This window comes from Oryctolagus cuniculus, chromosome 14 (genome assembly GCF_051225735.1).
Source record: "Oryctolagus cuniculus isolate XC-2025 breed Fujian yellow rabbit chromosome 14, ASM5122573v1, whole genome shotgun sequence".
Classification (NCBI taxonomy): domain Eukaryota; kingdom Metazoa; phylum Chordata; class Mammalia; order Lagomorpha; family Leporidae; genus Oryctolagus; species Oryctolagus cuniculus.
Window position 1 is genome coordinate 5986462 of NC_142880.1, and position 27840 is coordinate 6014301.

The 27840-nt window shown below is 42.9% G+C and overlaps 1 protein-coding gene across 3 annotated transcripts in view; it reads right to left on the reverse strand.

Annotated features, from left to right (window-relative positions):
- Window positions 1–2020: 2020 nt before the first annotated feature.
- LOC149122228 (uncharacterized) overlaps window positions 2021–27840 on the reverse strand; it is an 86822-nt gene continuing 61002 nt past the window's right edge. For all 3 annotated transcript variants that reach the window (XR_016220432.1, XR_016220430.1, XM_089312971.1), the window contains exon 4: window positions 2021–2143. Coding sequence is in view for 1 of the 3 variants with exons in the window: in XM_089312971.1 (XP_089169097.1) it covers window positions 2128–2143 (16 nt within the window). In the remaining 2 variants the exon portion in view is untranslated. The remainder of the gene's footprint in view (window positions 2144–27840) is intronic.

Below are 27840 nucleotides of genomic sequence, written 5' to 3' on the forward strand. Positions count from 1 at the left end.
CAGTGTTGGACAACAATGTGAGTTCCTCAGCAAAGCACAGAGGGCTGTGCTGGGGACAAGTCTACCATTCAACAAGTTCACAGAATGTTCCATACACCAGAATTCCCTTTGGCATGAGGATGAACCATTCCTCCAGCATTAAACACACGGTGATCTGAATCCACCGTCAGCAACCAGGAGGGCCTTCTCTGACACCCGCATCCCAGGAAGATTTCGGATATCAGAGATTATTTCTGGAAGGAAGTTTTACTTTCCATCAGGAGTAACACACAGGGGCTCTGCTTGCCTCTGACATCTGGGAGACAGCCCTTCAGGTTCCCATATGAGAACTAGAATAAGAGGATCCGAATGCTGTTTGCCTGTCCTTGCCCTGAGGCCCTGAGCTGTCCCAAGGGAAATTTCTCTGGGATGAAAAGAATGTCCCCTGATCACCTTTGAGTCCACTGAGGCAGGCAGGGCCCGTGAGGGACTTCACCCAGCGAGCTGGGCAAAGACGCAAGCGCAATTTAATTTTCTGGTCTATGCAGACTTCTAACTGTGACATTGAGCAGCCATGTCTACTTTCAGGAAGACACAGCATATATACACATACTATGTTTTTACAAATAAGAAAAATGCCATTAGAAGAGAACTTTGTTTAAACCATATCAAGGGGACATTCTTCATTGGAAAACAAGACAAAGGAATGAAAGAGTCTTGAATCTTGAGAGATTCTCTGGACCAGGCAGAGCCACACAGGCCTCTCCTGGTACTGTGGGTGCCAAGCGCTTGCCCTCCGTCGGGGATCCAAGGGTCTTGCTTTCATCTCGAATCACCCATACAACTGGGAGGGTCTGTCTTCACTTCCTCCAGGCCTCAGCTTTCGCAAAAGGGCCCAATTTCCCATGAATTCTGACACTTCCTGGGAGGAGAGATGAGAAAAGAGCCTTACCTGGAAGGCAAATGAGGAAACTGTAGGCAGGAAGTTAGAAGAAGTCCAGTGCGACTCAACACTGGGGAAGGAAAACTCCATGTTCTGGGCCAAGGGTGACAGTGAGTTTTTCCCATCACTGATGTGTGGGCTTGAGCATGGCCAGGGTCCTTTCTCCATGGGTCTACAGGAAATTCACAAGGTAATCACTTGAAAAGCATTACAGGGATCAGAAAACGTTCTTCAGTGAACTGGCTTCAGCATTTCCTAAAGGCTGGGCTCGCCCAAGTGAGGTCTTTGTTGCCTCCGACTCCTCCCATCAGATAGTGAACACCTGCCTGTCCACTGGCAGCCAAGCTCACCGGGCAAGGTGCAGCATCCCCGGATCGCGGTGATTCTTTGTTCAATGTCCGGTGTTGGGATGGACTCCACCAGGGGAGAGGCGGAAGGAGCTGAGTCCCTCGATTTCTCCGGCTTCGCTGGGGACTCTGGGCCCAGTCGTGTCCTGGAGCCAGTCCAGGTGCTTGCTTCCCCTGGTCCACCGGCCTCACCACGAGGAAAAGCAAGTGGGAGCCCACTGGCCTCTCTCTGGCCTGGGATACTGGTGAGCATTTCCGTGCTTTGCTGATTAGGCTCCTGGTGCCCCGGTAGCAGAGTCAGATCAGGAGCCGGGCATGGCCACACTGGGACGTGAACCTGAACCTCAGTCCCCAGAGTCACCACTGGACGTTAACATCCTTGGTTGTTTCTTTGTTTGGTTGTTTCTGGGACTTGTTTTTAAGTTTGGTCTTACCACTCTTTTAAATTGTATTTAAATCTTGACATTAAAATTACATTCAATTTTTATATTTATTATATAAATTAATCCATCTTATTCATTTCATCTCTTAGTAGGGAAGGTAGACTTTTGATGGTTCTTCATTTCAGCCATCCTTAGAACAGCTGTTAACTATTCTAAACATGCTTTTTGGCTAACACGACATAGCTTCATTTAAAAATAAGATTTGTCTGGGTTCCAGGGCTTGCTGTGCGACTCTGGCCTGGTGACATCACCTCTACGTCCCAGCACAGAGGTGATGACCCACAAGGCAGCAGCATGTAACCGTCACACGGCACAGCACTGGATGTGGTCAGAGGCCATCACAGAGAGTGATGAGGATGATGAGTGAGGGCACTGTGCGGGGAGCAAGGGGCTGTGCTGTTCACAGAGGAAGAAGTCAATCTGTTTGCAACCTGCAGGTTGGAAGCAGACATGGCAGTAAGAAACACTTGTTAAAAGAGTTTTGTGATGAGCAGCAGAAGAGAGCTCAGGCTATACCCCACTCTCAAATGCATGCACACCAGGCACAGGCATGCCCGGTCCCCCCGCTAACACACAACACCCCTAACACACAACACACCCATGCACACTATGGTCAGTAGCAGAATAGACTCCACCTACCCATACATGCATACACACACATACACACACACTCAGGCTTGCCCCTACACACACTACACCCATGTATACACTTAGCTACACACACTCACTTCCAAATAAGGATATTTCAACAAGTTTATGTAAAATGGAGTTAAATTTATTTTCATGACGAGATTTTGTGAGAACCATGCATATGAGGGGGGTCTCCAAAATGTTCATGGGAAATGCATATAAAAATGCATTATAAAAATATGCATTGATCTCAAATCTGTTTACATCAAAAAATAATCACTTTTTACTTCAATTTTCCATGAACTTTTTGAAGCGTCCTTATATGTACATAGAATACATGGTTTGGAAAGCTGTTGAAAATGAGATCTTTTTAAGGATGTGCTTATCTTAAATGGCTAAACTTGAGCTATCTCACTATCAGGGGTGTTTCTGGCTGTGTCTGGCACAATCCCCTCCCAGATACAGGTCATGCACTACACCAGACTTTGAGTTGACCTTGTAACCAAACATCTTCCCCCTCTGTGGCCCATGTGGTTTCTGGGGTCTTCTATTTTTTAACCTGTTAAAACACGTTCAAGTCCAGCTTTGTGGATCTGACATCTAGCTCCCAGTGGAGTCTGCTAGTGGTTTCCTATTTCGGGTTTATTGCTAAGGAATGATCAGGAAGAGCAAGGTCACCATGATACACTAAAGAGAGGGCTTCTTCTCAGACTGCTTTCCTCTGTCTTTGTCCTGTCTTAGAAAATGAGCTGTAATTCTCTGAATTATCTGCCACATTACTTACTCTATCAACCATGAGACGTCCATCTGCACATGTGCTGGTAATTAAGAGGAGTCTCTGAGAGTCACAAGGACGCTGGAGCACACAGCAGGGGCATTTGCCACTGCTGCAGGGAGATTTTGGTTAAATTTTCCTGATACTTCAAGACACTCATATTCAGACAAATAAACAAACACCCAAAACACCTACTAATGCTTGTCCCTCTGAATGCCGCTACTCCTGCAGGTCTGAGCCAACTTGCCCAGATGATGTTTGCCCACATTGTGAAGAACAAAGCCTCTCTCCTGAGATTCCAAGTGCAGTGGAGACGGAGACAACGGCACGGGACTGATCACTCTTCCCCCAAATCCTTGGTGACCCAGGAAAACAGATATGTGGGTAACTCCAAAATTTCACAGAAAATGGAATTAAAAATAAGTTCATTCTGCTGCAAAAAGTTTTTAGATCCATGTCTACAAGGGGTGTTTACAAAAATGATGAAAATGTGTATCATGGGAAAAGCACGCATGGATTTGCAAAGCTTTCTGCGTGCCATTTTTCATGACATTCTGAAGTACCCGAGAACTACACTTGCCCTGGTGAAGGGTGACAGTGTTACCCACAGGGGTTCAGCTGAAAAGCTCACGCTTAGGGATTCCCAGAGTGAACTGTAAGGGTTCCCCTGACAGATATGGCTGGGCACACGCCTGCGGACCCCGGAGCTTGCTGTCGGCTCATACTCCCTCTAGGTGGGTTTGGCATGGCTAGCTGACGTTCAAACGGAGGCAAGCAGAGGTGAGTGCAAGGTCAAATGTAGTAGAGGCCAACATCATGCCTCTGCAGTCCATCTGAACACAGGTCTCAGAATTAAACTTGCAAGCCTCCGCAGGAGTTGTTGACAGAGACACAGCCACAGTTTGCCTAGCATCAAACAATCCCCACATAGGGTTCACAAGAGTTCAGTGCAGAATCCAGTGCAGGCACATCAAGGGAAGAAGATGCTGGAAAATACAAGAACCATTTTTCCTGTGTACGGTTAGAACCATGTAACTCCAGCCATGATAAGAAAGATGTCCAGGAAACTTACACTACTCTATGAGATCCAATCTAAGAGAAAACATCATCTAGGGTAAGATCTTATCTGAAAGGGTAGAATCATTCCACAGTGTCTCATCAGAAGGAAAACGGGGCTCCTCCTCCAAGGAGCATCCTGGGAGAAGATTGTGTAGATTAAGAATATTCACTGGCCGGCGCCACGGCTCACTAGGCTAATCCTCCGCCTTGCAGCGCCGGCACACCGGGTTCTAGTCCCGGTCGAGGCGCCGGATTCTGTCCCGGTTGCCCCCCTTCCAGGCCAGCTCTCTGCTGTGGCCCGGGAGTGCAGTGGAGGATGGCCCAAGTGCTTGGGCCCTGCACCCCATGGGAGACCAGGAGAAGCACCTGGCTCCTGCCTTCAGATCAGCGCGGTGCGCCGGCCGCAGCGGCCATTGGAGGGTGAACCAACAGCAAAGGAAGACCTTTCTCTCTGTCTCTCTCTCTCACTGTCCACTCTGCCTGTCAAAAAAAAAAAAAAAAAAGAATAAATTCACTGATCAAGAATAAAAGTCCCACATACACACACGCAGGCCATTTTCTCCCCGCAATGACACAGTACAACACCTGAAGAAATGGCTGCTACATGGTATGACAGGAACTTTTCCAAAACTCACAGTACAATAAGCAAAAGCTTACAACAGAAGGAGATAATATCACGAATCAGGCCTGGAGAATCACAGCACTGCTTTCTGATCTAGGGCTCTTCTCCTAAGCAGCAGGGGTCCTAAGTCATGCAACTGTGTGGTGAGCAAATGGCCCCAGCACCGTTCGGTGCAGCCTGCTTCTATTCAGGATACAATGCCTGTGAACACACAATGCCCTCTCTTTCTTCGTCATGGCCTTTAATCTAGAGCATCACCAAGCTTCATCGTCAAGGTCCTCTGCTTTATTCTTTTCTTTAGCTGCGACACTGGTCCATAAGTCATTCACTCATTTGACAAACACACACCACAGCAGGCTCTGATGGCCTGAATAACCACATTTTCTACCACATGACCTCATGCCCTCTCTTTGACAGTTGATGGGGCCTGGTGTGACAACTGACCCAAAGGGAGTGCCTCCAAATGCTTCCAGAATGTATCCCTTGTGAGGCTTGGCCAGAAAGCAGAAATAGGATTAACATTTAAGAAAAGTATTTAAAAATGTTGGGCCAGAGACAGCTAGATGAGTTTATGCTTGCTCTGACCACCATAATATATATATTATATTATATTACATTATGTTGTATTATATTATGTTATATATTATATTATACTGTATTATATTATATTATATTATGTTATGTTATGTTATGTTATATTATATTACAGGAAATGTAAAGGGCAAAAACCAAGGTAATCTTGAAAAAGCAGGACAAAGTTAGAAGACATCGCAGTATGTGATTGCAAGAATTATCATGCTATTATGACATACAGACAATATGGTACTAGGGTATAGCTTAATGGTATACTATACAGGATTTAGAAAGAGACCTATGCATGTTTAGGTAACTGATTTTTTATAAAGTAACTAAAGCAATTCAGCTGGAAAAGAAGTCTTTTTAATAGATGTTTCTGGAACATTAGATACTCACATGGGGAAAAATAATTCTCAACTCTTACCTCACACCATACAAAAATTAACTTTACATGGGTTATATACCTAAGTGTAAAAAATGAAAATCATAAAAAGCCTTTAAAAGAAAGCATAGGAAAAATCTTCATGATGTTGTCATGGGCACAGATTTCTTGGAAGATAAGTGAAAAAATCATAAGAGTAAAATTGGACAAGTTGGATTTCATCAAATAAATACTACTGCTGTAACAACATGAAATGGCCAAGTGAGAAACTGAGAGAAGACATTGACAATGCATGTAAATGGAAAAAAGTTTGTCCCAAATATACTTAGAGCTCTTAGAACACACTAAAAAGACAGACAATTTAGTGAAAAGAAATAGGTGGAAGTCTTGAACAGATAGTTCACACACAAAATAATGACAGATAAATAGATGACACATACATAAATAGATGGGCAGGAATGATCAATTAGCACATAACAATATGTTCAAGCTCATTAGTCATTGAGTCATCAGAGAATATAAAATGAAACTATATGAGGTGCTACTTCATACCTAGTAAAATGACTAATACTAAAAAGACTGAAAATACTGGCATTAGAGGAACAGGAACTCGTAAATTTCTAGTGTAAATGTAAAAATGGAGCAGCCAAAAGTTTAGCAGTTTCTTATAAAATTGAATATACACTTACATACAACCGAGAAATTCCACTATTTATTCAAAAGAATGAAAACATATGTTCTTATAAAGACATGCATAAATGTTTGGCTTTAGTCACAAAAGCCAATAATTAGAAATAACCCAAATATACTTCAAGAGATGAATAGATAAACAAACTGTGGAATCTCCATATTATGTATTATAAAATATTCGAAAAACCACTTAAAGTAGCAAATAATGAATGAGCCAAAAAGTCACACAACTGAAAACAAACAATAAACAAAATATTCCATTCATATTAAATTACACAAAGAAAATGAATCTGTAGTAACTAAAAGCAAATCAAAAGTTCCCAAGGGTCCTGTGTGGGTGTGTGGGTGTGTGGGTATGTGGGTGTGTGGTGTGTGTGTGTATATGTGTCCATGCCTGTAGAGGGGTGTTGATGGGTTAATAGATAAGGTACACAAGAGAAGTTGGAGATTGATTGGTACATTCTGTATCTTGATTATGGTGGTTCTCCATATCAAAATAAAAACTAAAACTTATTTTGCAGGTAAAGTCTTTAGACCAAACTAGTCAAATTTAACTATACAAAGAAAATTCAGCCAAGTGAGTATGTGTGTGAGTGTGCATGTGAGTCAGCCGGGAAGGGGAACCCAAGTTCTCCCACCCCACCAAGAAACCCATCCACTGATCATCCAGATCTATGGCTTCCTTTTTTATTTTTTGAAAAGCCTTTTATTTCTTCTTGCTCTTACAACATTTCCGCAATCCCAGGACAATGTTAAAATTATATTATTATCTTTGGAAGTTAACAGTATCAGTGATATAGAAACTTGTGTAGAAAAGAAAGGAACAACCACACAGTGTGTTCCAGAATAAGGCTAGTGGAACTATATTCTCTTATATGTCAGTCTTGTTTTCAAATATTTCATTTATGTAAAATATTCAGTAATACCAATATTTTAGTTTTTTGACTGTTTTGGGAAATTTAATTGACCAAATTTGTGATTAATGACCAAAATGCTCAGGAAAACTATTTTCAAAAATTTTTATTTGATACAGGAATTTACTGACTTGTTCACTCGCCAGTGAAGTAGTCAAGTGTCTTTATGTGTTTTCAAAATGTACACAAAGCCATGTTGCCACAGATGAAGAACTACCACACTCCTCGCAAACTGACTAAGATTCTGGGATGTCCAGTCTTCTCGGGATGTGTTTGTCCTCTGCATCCCAATTTCAAGAAACAGATGAGGTTTAGGCACACAGGAAACTGAGGGATATGGAAGCATCTCTGCATCCATTTAACTTCCAAGTCTAAAAGAGGAGTGTGTAGCTGTGATCAGACCAAGGTGTAGACGTCCTGTTGTCCTTGTTTGACTGACTTCAAACCCAAAAACCTGAGCAAACATTCAGGTGCAAGAATTTCAGAGTTCGGTACGAGAGCAAGGAATCAAGACAGGGAAAGGAAGAAGCCAAGGAGGAGTGCAATTTCAGCCCAAGGTCAAGGACATCCCTGGCAGGAAGTGGAAGAACCAGGCTTCTAGATTGCACGCCAGGCAGGCTCTGGCTGCAGGCCACTCTGGGAGGATGGAGGCAGGGGAGGAAAGTCCCGGTCCTCGTGCTGAGGCAAGGCGGCTGCAGTGGCTACAATGTCCCACGGCAATTGTAAGTGCCAGCTGCCCACAGTGGAGAGAGTAGTGAAAGGAAACCAAGCAGACCTGCGTGGGGGTCCACCCTGCCCACTAGAGTCACACACTCTCATCTTGTTACCCCCACAGCCCACCACTCTCTGGTCTCAAAAGAGATGCTAAGAACTACTTGGAGAAAAGGTAGAGAGGGCAGGCTCTCTCTCTTTACTATTTTCCCAAGAAATTCAAGTCTGACTCCAAAATTCAAAATGCACTCAGGAAGGAGAAAGTCTCTTAGACAGGAACCTTGCCCTCAGAAGCACCTGCGAGACACTGTTTCTGGAGGTGCATCTCACCCCTACCACAAACACCCTCTCCGAGAACTCCTTTCAACCCCACACAATACCCTTCCTGGGAGAAGTTCTTACAAGCAAACCTTGTTCCATTTCCAGGGTTGTCTTAAATACCCCCTTGTCACTGGGGCTATGGGCAACTTCCTGTTTGTTCCTTGCATTAATCCAACTCAGTAGAGCAAGCCCAAGGTGGACTACGACAGTGAGCCATCACTCACTGAATATCCCTGTCTTCCCTCAGGTGTATCTTCAAATGGCTTCTTAGTAAGACGTGCTCTGAGTCCTCTGCTTAAAATTGCAAGTCCCCGTTTCCAACCACCATCAATGCTCGCGATCCCACTGGCCAGCTCTAGCTCTGGCTCTACCTTTTCCCCATAGAGCACTCAGAACCCTCCTCTGACATCAACAGCAAATCTTGCTGTGTGATCTGTGAAGCTCTTCCCATGAAAGTGAATCCACATGAAATCAGAATTTCATTTATACACTAATGTGTCCCAAGAAGCTACAACAGTGTCTAGCATGCAGTTGGTAGTTGATAAACTGCTTTAGCATATAGTGTAAGTGACTCAGATAACCTTCCGTTTTCTAAAACATATGAGCTCTTTGTTCCCTGCCTTGGTACCTCAACTCTCACGATTCGGCCATGGGTCTCAGTGTCTCCTCTGACCAGCCCCTCCCTTCCCCTCCTTTCCCATACGTCTGCTTAGACAGAGCTTCCTAGGGTACAGATCTGTGAGCCAGTGACTGTGGCTACTGTGCCAGGAGAGGACATGTGGCAAGTTCTGCAGGACAAATGTCCTGTGGCTCCTCCCCCCATACCACAGGGCTGCAGGTGCAGCATGGACTCGTGACCCTGCACACTCTAGGTTGCTGAGGGACCCTTTCCCACTGTGCTGAATTTTCACACCCCGTTTTCTCCTTCATCTAAGTGATGATGTCAGTGGGAAAAGCTGATACTTGGGCTGTGCATGAAATGTCTGTTTTAATACAAGTGTGTGATATATAAATATATTAACTGATATTAAACATACTAACTGATAACCTCAGGGCTCTGGATTTCTGACAATTGGCTGCCAATTGTCTTCTTTGGAGAAGCCTTTAGTGAAATCATATCTTATGACAGACTTGCTGGCAACGAAAACAGTACAGAAGAGAGAGCTGAAGTGTAGTAGAGAAAAAAAAAACCCTAACAATCATATTTAAGTAAATGTGTTTATAGATCGTGGTCCAGATATGGGATAAAGTGCTGTATCATCAATCCTTTGGCCTCCAGAAGTCCATGAAAATTAGGGAGAAGCCCAGCTCTCTGCTGTGGCCTGGGAAGGCAGTGGAGGATGGCCCAAGTGCTTGGGCCCTGCGCCCACATGGAAGACCAGGAGGAGGCACCTGGCTCCTGGCTTTGGATCAGCGCAGCTCTGGCCATAGCTACCATTTGGGGGGGTGAACCAATGGAGGGAGGACCTTTCTCTCTGTCTCTCTCTCACTGTCTAACTCTATCTGTCAAAAAAATATTAGGGAGAAAAAGTACAATTTAATGTTGCAGAAAGAACTGGATAGCAGTGGCCTCATGTAGCTTCTGTCTCTAAGACGTGAAGTCACGCTGCCTAAGTGGTCTAACCTATCTAAGACCCCTGCTCCACAACTTTAAAACAGGAGGGTGGAAGAGAGAACCTGCAAGGCTGGCCTGCTCAGAGTCTCAGTCACAGTCACTTAGAATTCTGGACTCAAAGCACACGCACACCCCTTCAGCTGAAGTGCCCCTAATACATCACCTAGTCAATACATTTTTGATAGATTACACTTTGAAACTACCACACACATTTTGCATTTTAAAAGCCCCATTCCAGCAGAAACTAAAGACTGAAACAATGATGTTTACCAAATCCATCTTTTGTTCATTAGCTGGCATTGTATTGTATGCCATGTGGACAATTCTTAACCACTAAAGAATGATGAGTTTACAAAATAAAATATTAAACGCAGTACTAATCCATGACAACGTTAAATACTGAGGATCACAGAGTGCCCTGCTGGAACAGCTTTGTGCATTGTGGTGAGGGAGATGGAGTACAAAGAACAGGGCTCGGGGTTGTGAGGGGGACATGGAAGGCAGCAGGGTTGTGTTGCTACAAATCCTGGCTGCTCAGTGTGTTAGCAAGCATCCTGTAATAGGCACCCCTTAATGCTACAGACTTCTTTCAGTAGCTTCTATCAAACTGTTCATATCAGTAAAACATGAAAAATGGACTTAATGTTTCATCTGTACAATTATCCATCCATTTGGTTTCTCTTTGGGATTGGATTGAGTTCGTGGTCGGACAACTTGACGGAAATAAAGGGACGTCCACGCACAGGAAGCACACAGAATTTTTAATATGCATGATGAGAAAAAATCTTGACTACGACACACTGCAGTCAAACTTTCCACAATAAATCATAAAGAAAAGATTCTAAAATGTGCACGAGAAAAACACCAGATTACTTTCAGAGGATCCCCAGTTAGACTCACAGCTGAATTCTCATAAGAAAACATACAGGCCAAGAGAGAATGGAGAGACATAGCCCAAGTCTTACGAGGAGAAAAAAAAACAACTGTCAATCCAGAATACTGCATCCTGCAAAACTCTCATTTACAAATTGAGGGTGAAATAAAGACCTTCCATAACAAACAGAAATTGAGGGGGCTGGCACCATGGTGTAGCAGGTTAAAGCCCTTGCCTGAAGTACCAGCATCCCATGTGGGTGCCGGTTCTAGGCCCAGCTGCTCCTCTTCCAAACCAGCTCTCTACTGTGGCCTGGGAAAGTAGTAGATGTCCCAAGTCCTTGGGCCCCTGCACCCACGTGGGAGATCTGGAAGAAGCTCCTGGCTCCTGGCTTCAGATTGATGCAGCTCTGGCCGTTGTGGCCATCTGGGGAGTGAACCAGGGGATGGAAGACCTTTCTCTCTATGTCTCTAACTCTCTCTTTAACTCTTTCAAATAAATAAAATAAATCTTTAAAAAAAAATTGAAAGAATCTGTCACCATTCATCCAGCCTTCCAAATGATGTTTAAGAATGTGCTACACACAGAAACACAGAAAGATGGTGATCATTATGAAAGAATGTGAAGGCAGAAAATCTCATAGTAAAAGTACAAAGGAAACAATAGGGATACTTACAGACAAATAGCAGGGCCAAGTTATTACTTAGCAATAGTCACCTTGAATGTAAATGGCCTAAATTCTCCATTTAAAGATACAGACTGGCTGAATGGATTAAAAGACAAGACCCATCTACTTGCTGCCTACAAAGAACACATCTCACCAACAAAGATACAGGCACAGTGAAAGTGAAAGGACAGAAAGAGATATTCTATGTTAATAGAAAGGAAAAACAAGCAGATGTAGCCATTCTAATAGCAGACAAAATATATTTGAACACAAAAACTGTTAAAAGAGACAGAGAAGGACATAATGTAATGATTAAGGGATCAATTCAACAGGAAAATATGACTATAATAAATGTGTATGTGCCCAGTTCCAGGGTGCCTGGCTATTTCAAACAAATGTTAATGGCTCTAGAGGAAGACATAGACAGACTCCAATACAACAGTCACGTGAAACTTCAATGCCCCACTTTCAGCAATGGACAGATCAACTAGGCAGAAAATCAACAAAGAAATAATAGATGTAATCTACAATATGAAACAAATGGAACTAAAAAATATATACAGAACATCTCATGCCACAATTGAATAATACAAATTCTTTTCATCAGTGCATGGATATTTCTCTAGGATAGACCATTTGCTAGGCCATAAAGTGTCAGGAAATTTAGAAAAAAAATGAAATCATACCATATGTCCTTTCTGACCACAATGGAATGAAGCTCAAAATTAACAACTTAAGAATCTCTTGAAAATATGTAAACACATGGAGACTGAACAACATGCTCCTGAATGAACAATCAGTCATAGAAGACATCAAAAGAAAATTTAAAAATTCCTGGAAATGAATGAATATAACAATGCAACATATCAAAACTTATGGGACACAGTAAAAGCAATATTAAGAGAGAACTTTATAGAAACACATTAAGAAATTGGAAAGGCATAAAATAAATGAGTTATCAATAAACTTAGAAAAACAATAGCAAACTAAATCCAAAATTAAAATGAAGAAAGAAATAATTAAATTAAAGTGTAAACAAAATTTAAAACAAAGAAATACAAAAGATCAGAGAAATGAAGAGCTGGGTTTTTTTGAAAATATAAACAAAACTGATACCTCATTGGCCCAACTAATCAACAAAAAGAGACGAAGACACAAATCAATGAAATCAGATATGAAAAAGGAGACATAACTATGGATAACACAGAAATAAAAAGAATCTTCAGGAATTACTACTAACAGCTATATGTCAAGAAATTGGAAAATCTGGAAGACATGGATAGATTCCTGGACAATTAAAATCTACCAAAATTGAGTCATGAAGAATAGAAAACCTAAACACACCAACAACACATAGATTGAATCAGTAATAAAGACCCAAGAAAGAGAAATTCAGGACCAGATGGCTTCATGGCTGAATTCTACCAGACATTTAAAGAAGAACTAATTCCAATTCTTCTCAAACTATTCAAAACAGTTGAAAGGAATATAATATTCTCAAATTCCTATGAGGATAATATCACCTCAGTTCCAAAACCAGAAAAAGATACAAGAAAGAAAACTATAGACCAATAACACTGATGAAGATAGATGCAAAACTCCTCAACAAAGTTCTCGCTAATCAAATCCAACAACACATCAGAAAGACCATTCACCCAGGCCAAGTGGAATTTATCTGTGGTAACAGGGATGGTTCTACATTCACAAATCAATGTGTTACATCACATCAACAAACTGAAGAAGGAAAAACATATGATTATCTCAGTAGATGCAGAGAAAGCCTTTGATAAAATACAACATCCTTTCACGATGAAAACATTAAGCTAATTGGATATAAAAGGAACATTCCTCAACTAATCAAGGCAATATATGAAAAGTCCACAGCCAACATCACATTGAATGGGGGAAAGTTGGAAGCATTTTCACTAAGATCTGGGACAAGAAAGACTGTCCACTTTCTCCAGTGCTATTCAATATAGTTCTAGAAGTATTAGCCAGAGCCATTAGCTAAGAACAAGAAATCAAAGGGATACAAATTGGAAAAGAGGAAGTCAAATTATCCCTGTATGCAGATGATATGATTCTTTATATATATATAGGGGAACCAAAGACTACACTAAAAGACTATTGGAATTCATAAGAGAGTTTGGTAATTGTAGGGTATAAAATTAACTCACAAAAATCAATAGCCTTTTTATACATAGACAATGCCATAGCTAAGAAGGAATTTGTAAGATCAATCCCATTCACAGTAGCTACAAAAAATTAAATATCTACAATAAATTTAAATATAAATTTAACTAAGGAGGTAAAATAACTCCACTATGAAAATTACAATACATTAAAGAAAGAAATAGAAGAAGACACAAAAATTAGACAAAATTCCCCTAAGTTCATGAATTAGAAGACTTAACATCATCAAAACGTGCATCCCACCAAAAAAAAAATTTAAAGATTCAATGTGATCCCAATGAAAATACTGACATTTTTCTCAGATCTAGGAAAAATGATGCTAAAATTCATATGGAAATGCAAAAGACCCTGAGTAGCTAAAGCAATATTAAACAACAAAAACAAAGCCAGAGCCATCACAATACCAGATTTCAAGACACACCACAGGGTAGTTATAATCAAAACAGCCTGGTATTGGCACAAAAACAGATTTGTAGACCAATGGAACAGAATATAAATTACAGAAATCAATCTACACATCTATAACTGACTAATATTTGACAAAGGAGCCAAAATCAGTCCCTGGAGCAAGGACAGTCTCTTCAACAAATGTTGCTGGGAAAATTGAATCTCTGCATACAGCAGTATGAACTAAGACCCCTACCTCACATCTTATACAAAAATCCACTCCAAATGGATCAAGGATCTAAATCTATGACCTGATAGCATAAAATTACTAGAGGAGAACATTGGGGAAACTGCAAGACATTGGCACAAAGACCTCTTGGAAAAGATCCTAGAATCATGCACAATGAAATCAAAAATAGACAAATGGGATTATATCAGGCTAAGAGGCTTTTGCACTGCAAAGGAAACACTCACGAAAGTGAAGAGGCAACAGACAGAATGGGAGAAAATATTCTCAAACTATGTAACTGATAAAGGATTAAAATCCAGAATCTATAAAGAACTCAAGAAATGCAACAACAATATAAACAATCCCGTTAAGAAATGGGCAAGGGACTTGAAAAGGCATTTTCAAAAGATGAAATTCAAATGGCCAACAGACACATGAAAAAATGCTCAGGATCAGTAGCCATAAGGGAAATGCAAATAAGAATCTCAATGAGGTTTCAGCTCACCCAGTCAGAATGGCTCTCATACAGAGATCAGAAAACAATGAATGCTGGCATGGATGTGACAGGAAAGGTACCCTATTACACTGTTGGTGGGAATGCTAAGTAGGACAGCCATTGTGGGGGGAAGTATGAAGATTCCTCAGAAATCTGAAAATAGGTCTACAATATGACCCAGCCATCCCACCCCTGGGAACTTACCCCAGTGAAATGAAATCATCATATGAAAAGGTTACCTGTATTCCCATGTTTATTGCAGCTCAATTCACAAAAGCTAAGATATGGAATCAACCCAAATGCCCATTAACTGATGACTTAGATAAAGAAAATGTAGTATATATACGCCATGGAATTCTATGCAGCCATAAAAAAATGAAATCCTTTCACAATAAAATGGATGTAACTAGAAAGTATTATACTTAATGAAATAAGTCCGTCCCAAAAAAAGACAAATATCTCATTTTCCCTGATCTGTGGTTACTAATAGAGTACAAAATAATGTAATGTATATGAGCAAAATTGGCATTTTAGGAATTACTGTTGTTTAGAGCCCTTATCTCTACTCTTGAGGAACAGTGGCTTTTTTTTTTTCTTCTTACTATTTGCTGAATTCTTTACTTACTGGAGGGTTAATCTTATGATTATAAAATGAACTGAAAGCATGTCACTGTAAAAATTAAAAGAAAGAATAAGAAAGGAAGGAGGAGGGAGGGGGAGGGTGGGCAGGAGGGAGGGTAGGAGGAAGTATCATCATGCTCCTAACTAGATATGTATGAAATACATGAAATTTGCCCACTTCATATAAATTTAAAAAAAGAAAAGAAAACTTGAAATTCTTATATTTTGTACACAAGACTGATTCTTCAACCCTGGGCACAAAGCTGGTGCCCAGCTTGCTGACATCCATGTCTTAACATGTGGACAACACTTCTAGATGAAGTGACCACTCAGAATACCCATTTTTAAAGCCTACAGGAACAACAAGAACTTAGGGAGCCCTTACAAGTGCTGAAACACTGCTTTCATCACATGTTCTAATGCAGCTGTTCAATTCTGCAGCCTGACTTTAAACAGTCCTGCAAAGTGCATCCATTTACACCCATTTTACATATGAAGAAACCAAAAGAAAGAGGCTAACGTGCATGATCATACCAATAGGAAGAGAAAGGGCCAACATCTGAACCTACCTGAGCAGTCTGTCTCCATATAAATAAACCCACTAGAAGGAAATAGAGTCCCAGTGAATAAAAGACTTTCTGCTAGAATTTAAATCAAAAATAGCTATATCTCAGTCACTCACACAAGAGACAACTCTACTTCTGTGTGTGTTTCCTTAAAAGTCACACCAGAGGATCACTCGGTTGATGTAATGCCTGCCTTGCACTCAGCGCAGTGTGGGATCGCAATGTGCTTGTCACATGTGTGTTAAACAGAGCCATGGACAGCTAACGTCCCAACTTTCAGTAAGGCTAAGTATTTCGGGTCAGTGTGCTCCAGAAATCACCAAGTAGATTTAACACAAGGAATATGCTGTTTGGAACAAAGTAAGAACATTTAAATTCTCAACATGATTCACAGGCACGAGGAAAAAGAAACCGAATTCTGGACTTCTTCTAAGGTTGTAAAGCAGAAACAGCCGAGAAGACCTAACCACGCTGGTTGACCTCTCCTCTCCATGCTGGCCTTCAGAGCAAAGTTCAGACTCCTGCATGTCTTCCTCCTCCTCTCCCCCTCAACATCATCTCATGCACACGTGTCTGGCTGGACCACAGGATGCCCAAGCCTCTGATTAAATCTTCTTTCTGGATGTGTCTGCGAGGGTGTTTCTGGAAGACATCTGCCTTTGCAAGGGTGGACCCCCTCTGTACGAGGGGCCTCATCCGCTCCACTGAGGGCTGAACAAGACAACAGGGGGCAGGAGGGCTGGATGTTCTCTGCCTCTGCTCCACTGCTTGAGCCTGGATCATCAGTGTCCTGTTCTCCACATACCAGGTGCTCAGACCTTCACACTTGAACTGGAATTGATGCCATAGGTTCTCATCTCTCAGGCCTTGCAACTGTGCCACCGGCTTTCTGGAGTGCCCAGAGTGCAGATGCCAGGGCATGGGGCGCCTCAGCCTGTTCATCAGGTCAGCCAATTCTTTATGATGAATATCTCGAGATTATATTGCATAATCCTATACTGTGTCATAGCCTATCGGCTTTGTTTCTCTGAAAAACTCTAATCAGGCTGTCATTACAGATGTTACCAGTCCTTAGTAATTCTAGACACCTTACATACATTATGTATTTCTAATCCTTAGCACAATCCTGCAAGTTAAGTATTGCTCTCCTTATTTTCAGTTTAAGAACACAAGGTTCTGAGAGACCAAATAAACTGCCCACTTTTCAGTATGGCAGTGGTGAGCTAACCGCATGGAATCTTGTGTTAGTAAAACCCAAACCTCCCACCCATCAGGATGTGAAAGAAGACGGCGGGCAGGGGATAGAGAGGGAAAGGGAGAGACAAGAAAAGAAGAGAAAATGGCAGTTTCTCAAAAACTTGGAAATAGAATGAGCCAATCGTTTCCCTTATGGGTACAGACCGAGAAGAAGTGACCACAGGTTCTTAAAACACTGCTCATACTTTCGTGTTTATTGCAGTGTTGCCTCCGTAGCCAGAAGGCAGAGGAGCCATTGTCTACTAAACAAGAAGAAATATGTGTGCAGTACCAGAGATGGAACCTAAGGACCTTATGCTAAGGGGAATGAGCCGGTCACAAAAGACAAACGCAGTTGTTACTCCACGGACCCATGGAAGTAGTGAGCCGCATGGTGGCTGCCAGGGACTGGGAGAAGCAGGGTGTGGGAAGCTGAAATGGGTGTAGAGCTGTCATGTGGCAAGGTGAAGAGCCGCCCAACCATGAGGATGTCCCGGACACTACCAAACTACACACCAAAAACAGGTTACGATGATAAATTTTATATTACCCATTGAATCGCAATTCAATTCTTTAAAAAAAAAATCTCACATTATTGACGCCGCGTCAGGTACTAAGCATGGCTCTGAATGTCATTCAAGCCCTACAGTAGCCCCATAAGGCAGGTCTTCTCATTCCGATTTTGTTGATGAGAGCTGTGGTAGTCAGAAGATAACCCCCTGAAGACACTGTCACTCAAGTCCCTAGAACCCGAGACTGTCGGCTCACACTCTGCAGACACGACAATGCAAGGAGCTGGGGATTATACTGGATCGTTCCAGGGAGATTCAGGGAGGGAACCGGCTCACAAGAGCAGTACCGTGTGACGCAGTGTGGGAAAGCCTCGGGTAGCCCTGGCTGGCTTTGAAGATGGCGGAGGGGCCACAAGCAGTCTCTGGCCACTCTGCCCTGCACTCTCCTGATCTGTGATCTAGGACGCAAGGCAGGGTGAGGCCTGGGTAGTCCTTGGAGGGCCTAAGGGCCCATCCTGGAGTCTTTAGAAGCTAGAACAAGCAAGGCAAGAACTCCTCCCCTAGGTCCTCCCAGAGGAGCACAACCATGCCGTCACGTTATAGGACTTCTGATCTCTACAAGTGTAAGATAATAAATCTGTGTTGCTTTTAGATCACAAAGTTTGTCATCATCTGTCCCAGGAGCCACAGGAAATTGACATAGGAGAGGTGATGTAGCAGGATCACCCAACCACTAAATGACAGATTCAAAACTCTAAGTCAGGTCTGTCCAACAACAGAACAGTTCACCCAGTCCTGACACTTACTCAACATCTACTTTCTCTTTTCTTTTTATAGAAGGGAATTTTATTTTATTATGACAGAGTTATAGTCAGTGAGAGAGAGAGAGACAGAGAGAAAGGTCTTCCTTCCGTTGGTTCACTCCCCTAATGGCTGCCATGGCCGGCGCTGCACCAATCCAAAGCCAGGAGCCAGGTGCTTCCTTCTGGTCTCCCATGAGGGTGCAGGGTCCAAGCACTTGGGCCATCCTCCTCCATGGCCTTCCCGGGCCACAGCAGAGAGCTGGACTGGAAGAGGAGCAACTGGGACCAGAACCTGGCGCCCATATGGGATGCCAGCGCCGCAGGCAGAGGATTAGCCAAGTGAGCCACGGCGCTGGCCCCATCTCTTCTTAAAACTTGTCTGAATTTTGCCATTTGTTTTCCAGTTATTTGAAATCTGTGTTGTCTAGGCAGCACCCACTGGGCAGAAGAGTGGAATATAAGAATCAGTATTTCTGCTTTCATTTATGCAAAAATCAGAACCCAGATTACTCTCTTATGGAAATGTTTTTCTGGAAATAACTGCTTAAATTGAAGAGAGAAGGAAATATCTGGCCAGGAAAGTTACAAACAAAACCAAACACTGCAAAATAAACTGTCATCTAATCCTGAGGGATACTTGCCTACAAATTTAATGAGAGCATCATTATCATCAGGATTACGTGAGTGCAACAGTGTTCTCTGTTCAGAAGTCTTCTTACACACAGTGACAGCTCCTGTGTGGGTGATAGGATGACTTGCGACACATGGAATGAATACCCCATTTGAGAATAAGCATTGCTATAACCTACAATGCTTTCTCATGCCCTGTCCAGTTTGCATCTCAGGATGGCTATTAAAGACCAAAGGCAGCAACCCACTTCCTACCCCCAACCCACAATTCTCCTGTGTTCATATCCTCTGATGCACATATCTGCAATAGAAATTAGGAAAGTGTTATTTGGGGTACACAAGGAAAATACTCTAATTTTTCACCTTTAAATACCATGCCATTTAATGGTCCCATAGCCTGACACTCACCTGCCTCCATAGTTGGTCTCCCTTTCCCTGGGAGTTCTCTTTGGTCAATGTTTCCTACTCCCAGTGTTTTCCCCTCTACCTCTGTAGGCTCCTGAGGAATTTCTACTCTCCTTTCAGTAGCAACTCGAGAGCTACTTCTTTATGGAAATATTCCCTAAAGTCCTGCCCACGTGATGAAGAATTCTTTCTTCCTACTGGCCATGCTGTATCCTAATCAGTGTGTTCAAATAAGACCCAGTGTTGTGTTTCTTTATCCATGTTAGGCAGTCAGATATGGCTGCAAACACAGATGCCATCACGGCCAGGAAAAGTGAATTCTCTAGAGTTAGCAGGATCATGATGGGGAGCAATAGGGCGTGTGGCAAACTATGAAGTGCATACCACCATCCGGTGCATGCAAATGACCTTTTTTTGAAACAAACAACATACTTCTTTTGCTGTTGAATAGTATTTCACAGTGCGTACCTACTATAATTTCTTTACCAAGTCTTCAGTTGATGGACATCTGGATTGATTCCATATCCTAGTTATTGTGAATTAAGCAGCAATAAACATGAGGGTACGGATAACTCTTTCATATGCTGATTTCACTTCTTCATACTGTTTGTAGAACTCATTAGTTAGTGTGGGGTTAATTTTATGAGTATAAAGTAAACTGAAAGCAGATCATTGTAAGAATTTAGAGACGGAATAGGAGAGGGAGGAGGAAGAAGGGTGGGAGTGTGGGCAGGAGGGAGGGTAGAGTGGGAAGTATCACTATGTCCCTAAATCTCCACACATGAAATACATGAGATTTGTATACCTTAAGTAAAATTTTAAAAAACACTATTCTTTTCTTTTTATTTATTTATTTATTTGACAGGTAGAGTTATAGACAGTGAGAGAGAGAGAGAGACAGAGAGAAAGGTCTTCCTTCCGTTGGTTCACCCCCCAAATGGCCGCTACAGCCGGTGCTGCGCAGATCCGGAAGCCAGGAGCCAGGTGCTTCTCCTGGTCTCCCATGTGGGTGCAGGGCCCAAGGACTTGGGCCATCCTCCACTGCCCTCCAGAGCCACAGCAGAGAGCTGGACTGGAAGAGCTGGACTGGAAGAGGAGCAACCGGGACTAGAACCCAGTGCACATATGGGATGCCGGCGCCACAGGCAGAGTGAGCCATGGTGTTGGCCCCCAAAACACCATTCTTTTCATATGTAAGCATCGGAAGAAGGTGTATACTCTTCAAGATGGAAGGGGAACAAAGATTTGCAAACATGTCTGCTCTGTCAGAGTTCCCTAGCTCAATTCCAATCTAGCGATTTGCTCTACCACCTGGGAGAATAATCCACAACCAACCAAGCATTATCTGGGCAAACAGGAAATTACTTTCATCCTAAAACCTCATCACTCCCATATTCATTTCACTCCAGGCAAAAGGATGATGTCTCGCGAATGCTGTACCATCCTGTTTGACATCATACACAGCTCTTTCTCATTAAGCAACACGCTTAAACTTGGGATTTAATATATCTACAACATGTTCACATTGTATAGGCAACTATTGCACATCGTATGTTTAATTGGGATCTAAATTTATGACACATTGTCAAATAATCTGCTCACTAATGCTCACAAAATTCTCTTCAAAGATGTATTCATTTTGACAGCATTGCTTTCTTGAGTCTATTTTCTTTGTAAGGGAACTCACTTCAGATTACATTTTTATGGACTGTGTGTGTGTGCTAAGAAAGAAACACAAACCAAAAGTTTGAGCAATGCCACGAGTCAGATGTTCTGAGAAAATCAAGACTCGGAACCTCCAAGGGAAATGTGGAACAAAGAATAAACAGTTCTCTTTAACGAATGGTTCTCTTTAACAAACAGTTCTCTTTAATCCCCTAACAACGCCGATGATTGACCTCTGTTGGGATTTTCATGGAGGCCTTCGGGTTGAAGCAGCTACTTGGATAGGCAGCGCAGTGCAGAGATGCATGGCATAACTCCAAAGTCAGAGGCCTTGGATCAAATCACCTAACCTGGCTCCTCATCTATAAAACAGAATGAACTCTAGTTACTTGCTAGGCTTTTGACAAGCACAAGCAGACAGTTTGCAAAGTATTAACATCACTTCTGACAAAGGACAGGACTCCTCAAATGGTAACATGTACTACCATTATGATTTACCTGAAGAGGCCAGGAAATACGAAGCCATTTCGTTATTTTTTTAAAAGATTTATTTATTTTACTTGGAAGTCACAGTTAACACAGAGAGAGGAGAGGCGGAGAGGGGGGCAGTCTTCCATCTGCTGGTTCACTCCCCAGATGACTGCAACGGCCGGAGCTGTGCCGATCTGAAGCCAGGAGCCAGCAGCTTCTTCCAGGTCTCCCACGTGGGTGCAGGGGCCCAAGGACTTGGGCCATCTTCTACTGCTTTCCCAGGCCACAGCAGAGGGCTGGATGGGAAGTGGAGCAGCTGGGTCTTGAACCGGCACCCATATGGGATGCCAGCATTGCAGGCGGCGGCTTTACCCGTTACACCACAGCGCCGGCCCCTCCATTTAGTTGTTTTTCAGTTATAAAGAAGTTTCCTTTCTACTCCTCTTTATATGAGGAATGATCTCTCATGCAAAGCCCATTCCCAGTGTTGGAAATAACAGCAAGAAGCCACAGTGTAATTACCACACATAAGACGCAGACTCACTCAATTACTGATGTCACCGACTGGCCAAATCTGTATTCAGGCATGGGGAAGAGGATATGGTATATTCAGCCTCTACTTAGGACATTATAAATAATTCAATTTGGGGCCAGCGCTGTGGTGCAGTGGGTTAAAGCTCTGGCCTGAAGCACCGGCATCCCATATGGGCGCCGGTTCTAGTCCCGGCTGCTCCACTTCCAATCCAGCTCTCTGCTGTGGCCTGGGAAGGCAGTGGAGGATGGCCCAAGTGCTTGGGCCCCTGCAACCACATGGGAAACCTGGAAAAAGCTCCTGGTTCCTGGCTTTGGATCGGCCCAGCTCTGGCCGCTGCAGCCATCTGGGGAGTGACCCAGTGGATGGAAGACCTCTCTCTCTCTCTACTTCTCTCTGTAACTCTCTTTCAAATAAATAAAACAAATAAAAATAAATAAACAAATAAATTTAATTAAGGTCTAGTTATGCATAGGCAAAAACTTCGCATTTTCTTGGGATGCGGGGTGTTCCTGCAGTCCCCTGCCTACCTGGCTGGCTGCATACTGCCGCACAGGCGGAGAACTCATGAGAAACCGAGATCAGTAGATGCCACGGACTCTACACATGTCCTTGTGCAAGTCACCAGAATTTTGTGGGACTTGGCTTCTTCACCCACAGATCCCAGCTGGACGCAGACCAATTCGGATTCAAAGTCTATGCCTTTATAATCAGCGGGCCCACATTTTCCCTATCGCAGCTCCACTGAAGGAAGGCAGCCTTCCCACCATGGGCAGTGGTCAAGACTCTCTGGCAGGAGGAGAGGTGTCCCCAAGGGGGCCCATCAGGACTGCTGGTGGGGTTGGAAAGGGGAAGTGGTGGACTGAGGAGACCCCCAACAGGGTATTCCGTCCCTGTGTCTCCACAAACTGAGTGACCCCAACCATCAAATGCTAAGAATGATGACAGCATACTCTTAGAGAAGCTGGAGTCACGGATCACAAACAGCCGGCATATGTGTTTTACACGGTCAAAAAAACTTCCTAAAACGTTGGAATCAGCTGCTGACACGTGTAGGTTGGGTACGCTCGCGAAAACCTGCATTTCTGGTTTCCTCTGCTGTTCAGATAACCAGGCTCCGCGAGGCTGCCCTTCTGTGCTGGGAAGGTTGTCTCCGAGTAGCGAGTAGCGGCTGGCCGCGTCTCCCTGCTGCTCACCACTCACAGGCCTTGCACTCCCACGACCTCCGCGTTTGTCACCACGCGTTGCTCCTGATGGGGGGACATTTCTCTGCCCCCAGCTCTATCGCGGGCAGGAAGACTGAAGAGGGACCTCTCCTTACCCGCCCTGCTTCCTTCATTCTCCAATGTGCCATCTTCCCTAGCTCTACTTCCCCTGGACAGCCCAGGGAATTCCATACAAATTCTGCGTGGTCACTTTGAGAAATACTGGTTTGACAAATTTTTACTCCTTCTTATTCAAACTCTCCAAGACTAAAGCCAGATTCTACCATCTTCTGCAGCTCACTTTATTTTAATAATAAAGTATACATACAGAAAAGTGTAGGTATCATGTCATAGAAGAAACCTATCCACAATACACAAAAATACTCTAAGGTAAGTGCAAGACAATATGAGCAAGAACTTCATATACATTACACAATGTTTCTCAACAGGAAGAAAAGCAGGGAGCAAGCGTTTGGTCTACCAGTTTAGACAGCCACATCCCACATCATAATACCTGGGTTCCATTTCTTGCTCAGGCTCCTGGCTCCAGCTTGCTTCTAATGTAGTCCCTGAGAAGCAGTGGTGGTAGCCCAAGTAACTGGCTTCCCATCACCTACATGAGAGGTCTCGATTGAGTTCCTGGCTCCCAGTTACAACCCCAGCCCAGCCTTGGCCATCGAGGGCATTTGGGGAGTAAGCTAGGGGATGAGTGTTCTCCTTCTCTTTCTCTCTGTCTCTCAAATAAATAAATAAAAACATTAAAGTATCTAAGTATAAGGAACAATATACCAAGTTTTTGGAATAGTAAGATACACTAATCCAAAGATAAAATTTATCCCAAAATTAATGTATTAAGTCAATAGAATTCCAAAAGCAACTTTTAATGGAAGTTAGTAAGATAATTCTAACATGCATATATAGTTCCCAAATGGGTCAAGTCTATTCAAGAGAATACTCAGAAATAGGCAAAGGAACTTGCTCTAAGAATTCATGACTTTAAGCTTTGGGGTAGGGAACTGAAGCAAGAATGAGGAGACCATACCCACCGCCACACACATGCACCTCTGCTGGCCGCACTGTGATCTCCAAGTATCACCTCCCACTAAAACGAACCAGGACTCCTTAGGGAAACGGCTGATTCCAGATAGGAGGTAACACACTCAAGAGTTTTCAGGAGTATTCTGTCACCCTTGAAAGCAAGGAAGCCCCCCAAACTACTAGTATTATGGCAAAAATATTCAGGATCCAACTTAAACAGACTCCCGCTAGCCAAAGATAATCAGAACATCAAAAATAATAACAAAAATGGATGGGGGACGGATGTGCATATCCTTGACATCAAAATGTCATTGCACAGCAGCAGCCACAGCAAACCCCACCCACCCACGTTAAGGGACGCCAGAGGATCAGCTCATTGTGGGAACCACACATAAGGTAAAGGAGCAAACACCTGTTTTCACAACTGCTGAGTTGTGTAACAGGATTTTTACTCTGTTTCACTATGTTCAAAATTCTACATGATAAACAGGTTTTGAAAACAGAGAAGGCTGGGAAATAAACATGAAAAGACCCAGTCTGGAAGGTTGTACAGCACCAGGAGACAATCTGAAAGCCTCTAGTAGATGTAGAGCCAGGGGTGCTCCACGGTGGAGAAGTTCACATGTAGACTCACAGCCAGGCCACTCCCCACCTGTACAGGAGATCACACAGACAGGAAGTTCACATGTAGACTCACAGCCAGGCCACTCCCCACCTGTATAGGAGATCACACAGACAGGAAGTTCACACGGAGACTCACAGCCAGGCCACTCCCTACCTGTACAGGAGATCACACAGACAGGAAGTTCACATGTAGACTCACAGCCAGGCCACTCCCCACCTGTACAGGAGATCACACAGACAGGAAGTTCACATGGACACTCACAGCCAGGCCACTCCCCACCTGTACAGATCACACAGACAGGAAGTTCACATGTAGACTCACAGCCAGGCCACTCCCTACCTGTACAGGAGATCACACATACAAGTCTTCTGTTACTCCTCACTGCCCATCACAAATGTCCATTAACAGAAAAGGAGATAAATGAGCATATACAAGCAAGAGTTACTCTACAATTTAAACGCCCCAAATGAGACCTTCATGAATCATTATGACCAAATCTCAAAGCCATAATCCTCAACCAAAAGAAAGCTAGTTGTAGAATAATATATATCATTGACAGATAAGCCTATATACAGCTTTATAATCAGCAAACAACTATAAAGTACTTATAAATATATAATTACATAATACATGTATAAAACATATACTATTATGTAGAACACTGAATTTACACCAGTTGTCACCGTGGAGAAGGAAAGAAATGGAATAGAACCTCAGAGAAACCCCCAAGAGATAAATATATAGCACTTTATCTCTGAAACAAAAACAATAGAACAACTTTTTAAAAGTTGCTGCCTCCAGTTGGTGGCAACTTTGAGTTTTGCTGTTAGTTGCAAGCACGTTTACAACAAAAAAATCCTTCTACCAGCAAAACAGTGCTGTGTTCTGTGTCCATAAGACAAGAGCGATATGGTACAGCTGTTTCAACCAGGCTAAAACTAAAGAATTTAAGTCAATGCGAACACAGAATCCACCACAGAACCCAGAGTAGAAACCTCTGTTTTGTCAACTGTTCTCTTGGGAAAACCTCAGCAGTAATTGCTATTACAAGGGAAGCAAACCTGTTTCATTATACAAACTTCTATTTCTAGTGCACACAAAGAAGACTATTTGTTTCTTCTTTTGACTTTTAAAAATCCTAATTTTGACTTGTAATATAAAACATTTTTCTAGTCCTAGATTGACTTTGTTCTGTGCATTATTAGATTCCCAATATGTCAAGTTTTCAAAAGCCCAAATGAAACACTTGCTTCTCTTTTTACATACATTTGGATCTAGACGTAGAACACAGACACTCCTGATGTCTAACCAAATTGTGAAGGCAAATGGAGCTTCAAGACCAGACTCTCCTCACTGGTGACAATGGCTTCTTTTCTAACAAAGTTTGCTCTTTGTTGTTAGTTCTGTCCTAGACAGTATGACCTGTGACATCTCTGAAGTTCTGAGACAGTTTTTGTTCACACGGTAGCCATACTTTAACGTGAGTAGTTGGCACTTAGCTCTTCCACATGGACGTATGTGATAGAATAGTCCTGTATGCCAACTCCACAGAGAAGCCCTCTGCTGTACTCACAGCCTGTTCACAGCCTTGCTGGGGTGTAGCAACCACAAGCAATGGTGAATGGAGGCAGACGACAAATGCCGAGTACCCTGTATACACTGCTGCCTATATGGGGAGTTATTTATATCTTGGAAAGGGAGCTATACAGAAACTCTAGATATGCCTAGTAGAACCTTGGAAAGAAAGTTCAATTAGAAGTCCTAGATTCTCCACCTCCTAAAGTCCAGGCTGTTACAGCAAGACCCAGCTGCCTACTGGCGTGAGCGATGAGACGGGTGAGATGCCTTCACAGTGCTGGGCAAGGGGCGTGGCCTTCAGAAGCAAGACAGATGCAGCCATGTGTGGGATGGGATGGGACAGGAGCAGCCCAGTGCTCGCCTCAACGCATCAAAAACCAAACAGAACACCAACTCCAGGCTTGGGAAGAGCTGTCAGAGCTTCTCCTGCCTTTTCCTAAACTGGAACACCCAGGGAAATGGCCTCCGTTACACAGGGAAGCAACACGGGCCAGATGAGAAGTGGGCTTCGGCCAGAGCCAGAGGGTCGCATCCCACCCTCCTCTGCTGGGGAATGGGTCAGCTGCATGAATTCTCCAGGACACGCTGTTCACCCACACTTTCACCTCCCATCTTGTCCTTCCTGCTCTGTCTTCCTCCCTTTCTCAATTCTCTTTCTCCTGCTTCTAGCTTGACATTCACAGTAACCTCTCCATCTGGTTTCTGCCCCAAACCACATGTTTGCATACTTGTGTTCATGACTTCTGGTTCTTGCAGTCGTCATCATTCTCTGCTAGCCTAGTTTCTCATCCTAACTTGGATGTCTCTGCAAAAGTAAAACAATATAAACGAGTTCTCATACTAAATTACAATATCTCCAATTAATCTAAGAAACTCATAATTTTTCATGAAATCTGCAGAGTAAATAGGTCAGTAAATAATTACAGGATTTCCTCCAAAAATATAAAGCACAAGACAAAAAGTATTTTATCACCACAGTGAACAGAAGAAAATGCATTATCTTTCCACCGAGCCTCAAAAATATGTGAATAATTAATTCCTGCAAACAAAATTCTCATCCCATAGTCACAACTAACTTGACTGAAATAGACTTCCATCTG